This window comes from Falco rusticolus, chromosome Z (genome assembly GCF_015220075.1).
Source record: "Falco rusticolus isolate bFalRus1 chromosome Z, bFalRus1.pri, whole genome shotgun sequence".
Classification (NCBI taxonomy): Eukaryota; Metazoa; Chordata; class Aves; order Falconiformes; family Falconidae; genus Falco; species Falco rusticolus.
The window spans coordinates 36,079,500-36,083,047 of NC_051210.1; the positions used below are offsets into that span (position 1 = coordinate 36,079,500).

General features: G+C 37.2%; 1 protein-coding gene across 1 annotated transcript in view; it reads left to right on the forward strand.

The window, feature by feature from the left end:
• CDC42SE2 (CDC42 small effector 2) overlaps window positions 1-3,287 on the forward strand; it is a 79,044-nt gene extending 75,757 nt beyond the window's left edge. Inside the window, exons 7-8 of the mRNA XM_037373891.1 lie at window positions 785-903; window positions 1,348-3,287. Coding sequence (XP_037229788.1) covers window positions 785-884 — 100 coding nt within the window. The 3' untranslated portion in view covers window positions 885-903; window positions 1,348-3,287. The remainder of the gene's footprint in view (window positions 1-784; window positions 904-1,347) is intronic.
• The last annotated feature ends 261 nt before the right edge of the window (window positions 3,288-3,548 follow it).

The following is a 3,548-nucleotide window of genomic DNA, read 5'->3' on the forward strand; positions in this document are numbered from 1 at the left end:
AGAAAGAACTGACTGTGGATTCCCTTCCTTTTTGTTCATAAAGGCAGTGAAATGCATAGAGGAATGCATATGTCTTGCGGGGTGGTGGTTTATGTATTTGTTTGCATCAGGCTAAAAATACCTTCAAATAAGCCATTTCCAGGGAAGTTGATAGATTGAGTATGATTTAAACAATAAGTGCCCGGTGTTTAAAGGAATAGTAGCAATTAAGGAAAGCAGCATATGCTGTTAAGTGAATAGATAAACAGAAACCTTCCACAAACCAAAACCTCCTTGTTGGTTGTAAAAGCCCTTTTTTAGTTATCTGAAGCTGGCCGTACAGTGCAGATACTATGCAGATATTTTTTAAGTTATCGATTATATTTTAACATAATAGTGTCAACTTCTCTCCCTTATCGTAGTTGGCAAAAAATATTTTCCATATAACAGGATAAACTGTGGCCTGCCAGATGCAGTGGAGTTGGATACCAGTAAGAGGTTCGATGAAAATTAATTTTTTGAGTAATCAGACAGGTCAGTGAAAGCCTGAATCAGCCAGTTTTCTTTGCGAGAGGGGAAAAACTTCTGCCTCAACACCAGTTCTTCCAGCTCTCCTGCTAAGCTGCCTGGAGGAGTGAAAATTGCAGCCAGCCTGCACTACACATCCTCATGCAAAAGTAAAGGAGTGGTAAAGGAGCACTTACAAACCAAACCTAAACAAGAAATAAAACTGGAAGCAAGAAGACACCATAGCTCACTAACTGCCTTTCTTGTTTACTCTGCTCCTCTTTCCCTTCTGTCTCCAGGTCAGCTCAATTCAGAACCAAATGCAGTCCAAGGGAGGCTATGGAGGTGGCATGTCTGCAAATGTTCAGATGCAGCTTGTAGATACAAAGGCGGGATAACCTTGGGGAAAACTTTCCCGTAAGTATTGTGCTCTGCTTTTTACGCGCTGTGAGAGTAGGAGGAAGAACAGTCATACTACTTCATGATTAGCTCCCTATAAATAGCCATATCTTTATGATGCCAAATTTTAAAAGGTATTTCTGAGTAAAAAATTCAGTATCGTCTAAGCATATTGGTGTTTTTTACACAACAAACAAGAGATTGTCCTGACTGCATCAGTCTGTCCATAAGCCTGTTTTGCCGACAATATCATCTTAAATATAAATGTTTGCAAGTAAAATCAGTTGTATAACAAACTTCAGAAGAATTTTATGATATGGTTAGGGTACCATTTTTTCAACAGTTCTGTCCATTTAGGCATAATATATATGGTGTTAAAACAATGACTAGCAATGTTACAGTAGGAAAATGATCACTCAAAATGTTCAAAACTCAGTTTAATGTGTGTTTTCTGTCTTCCAGGTTTATGTGAGTTCCTTTGTCTTCTTTCCTGTGTCCCCTCTTTTGCCTTGGTGACTGCTTTCTGTGCTCATGACAAGAGAAGTGATGGCTTATTGTTCACCCTTTGTGATTACTCCAGTGCAAAGTTGCTGTTCTGCTCTGATGATGCCATTTATCAGATTGGTCCAACCGTGCCTTTCAGTGGCATGCACACATTGGCCTCTATCAGTATCATGGACATAGAGCTGTTTAGGATTGGGTTTAGCTTTTTTTTTTGTTTTAACGCAAATTAAAGCACCAACCTTAGCATCCCTCATCCCTCACAAATACTAATGCACAGCATTCTGTTGCTTCTTAGTCTTTAAATCTTTTCTCCACTCAAGTTGATTTAGAAATGAGTGAGTTTCCATTCCATTAGTGTTTTCAATCGTCTTTTGTTTATATGCGTTTTTGAAAGGTCTGGGACCTGCAAGCACAAATGATTATTTCATACAAAATCAGCAGAGTAGATGACCGCATGCTTTGTGAGGTTGCTTTGTATGGTGGCCCACTTGGTGCTAGAAAAAAAATAAAAAATAGCTTACTGCAAGACTGCTGAAATATTTTGCTGTAGCACCAAGTCATGCCTGTTTCTGAAGGACTTGTAACTTAGCTGCTTCAGAGTTATGTCTTTATTTTAGTTTTTATCCAACTGGTCTTGAAATAATAAAGAGAAAGCTTGCATTCATGAGGCATTTGTTGTAAATGTTCAGTATATTTATTTTGGAAGAGCTGATCTTGAGACTGTAAACCAATGTAGACCGTATCTAAGTGTTGTGGAAGCGCTTTAGTCTATTTAAAAAAGAAAATATCATGTTTCGCTGCTTCTTTTTCTTTCTACAGTTTTTCTTAATTTTAGGCTGTATGGTCATTTCCAGTAGCAGCATGTCAGACTGCCTGCAATATTAGCTGAAAAGTTTAGTAGACCTCTCCAAGTAGTTTGCAGTTTCTGTGTACTAAATATTTAGGGGCCATGGAAGTTGCTAAGAGCAACATACTAATCTGGCAGAACAGATGCCAATGAAAACAACATACAGGGTGACTTTTTACTAAGTCAGTAAAATGCCTTTTGCTCAGGTTCCAAAGCATGTTTCTTTCACACATTGTGAAATTGTATTTTAATATTGCTGTTTTCAGATTATCTCTGTAAATGGTCCCTTTTTTCCTTCTTGTTAGTGGTTTGAGAGAAGTCAATGATTTGAGTCCTGGTTGAGTTAAATTTTTACGTGGAAAAAAACCCCACCCAAATAAATAAGGCATAACTGAGCCTAGTCGGATCCATTTTTATACACATGTGTTCATAAATATAGATTGCTGTCAAATGATTCTTTATTATTTTTCCATCCTTTCCCTGATTTCAAATTGCAACAGCTGTCAGGTTGATTTAAACATGTATGAACCTACCTGTGCTCTCAGTTTGCAAACACCACACAAAATGCAGGGCCATGGAGGTAGTTTGCCTTCCCTAAATTGTATTCCAGTGGTGTAGGTGTCAGTTATCTGGTTGAATAGCTCAGATTAGGTTGGAAAGCCTTCACTGATGAAAGTATTCATTCATGACAACAGAAGATCAAGATGTTCAATTGTCTGGGTGCATAAACACATGGCAGTGCAGTGATACTTTTCTTTTTAGAGGTCAGCATTTCCAATACCACTTTATCAATGAGTCTTAGGTATACTATGATTACAAAATTATTTGAACTTTGTCATTGGTAATAGCAGCCTAAATTTACTTGCCAAACCTATCTTGCACTTGTCAAAATGTTTTCAGCTCAATATCCAGGAAATAAAGAATTGACATATTTTTATAACAGACATAATTCTTTTGTACATTGTGTTCATTCTCAAAGTCAGTTCAGTGTTGGCTTGTAGATATTAAAGGAGAGTATTGACTTTGGTTCAATAAATGTTTTCTTTCAGTTGGTGGCCTACCTTTTTTTTCTTTTACATAAATTACATTTGCATTAGAAAAACACTTGCAGCCTACAGACAAATCTGTGGTGAAAATTATCCGAGTAACCTATTAGTGTCAATAAGTAATTTGCTGGCTTGATTTTTTTTCATGCCACTTGACCCTTGCCGAGTGGATTAAACCATAATTTTATGGGCAGATTTTTTGCATTGATGTAGTGTATTCTGCAAGGGTCTTCAAGGGAAGACTTCTTAAAAAATACATTGGAAAC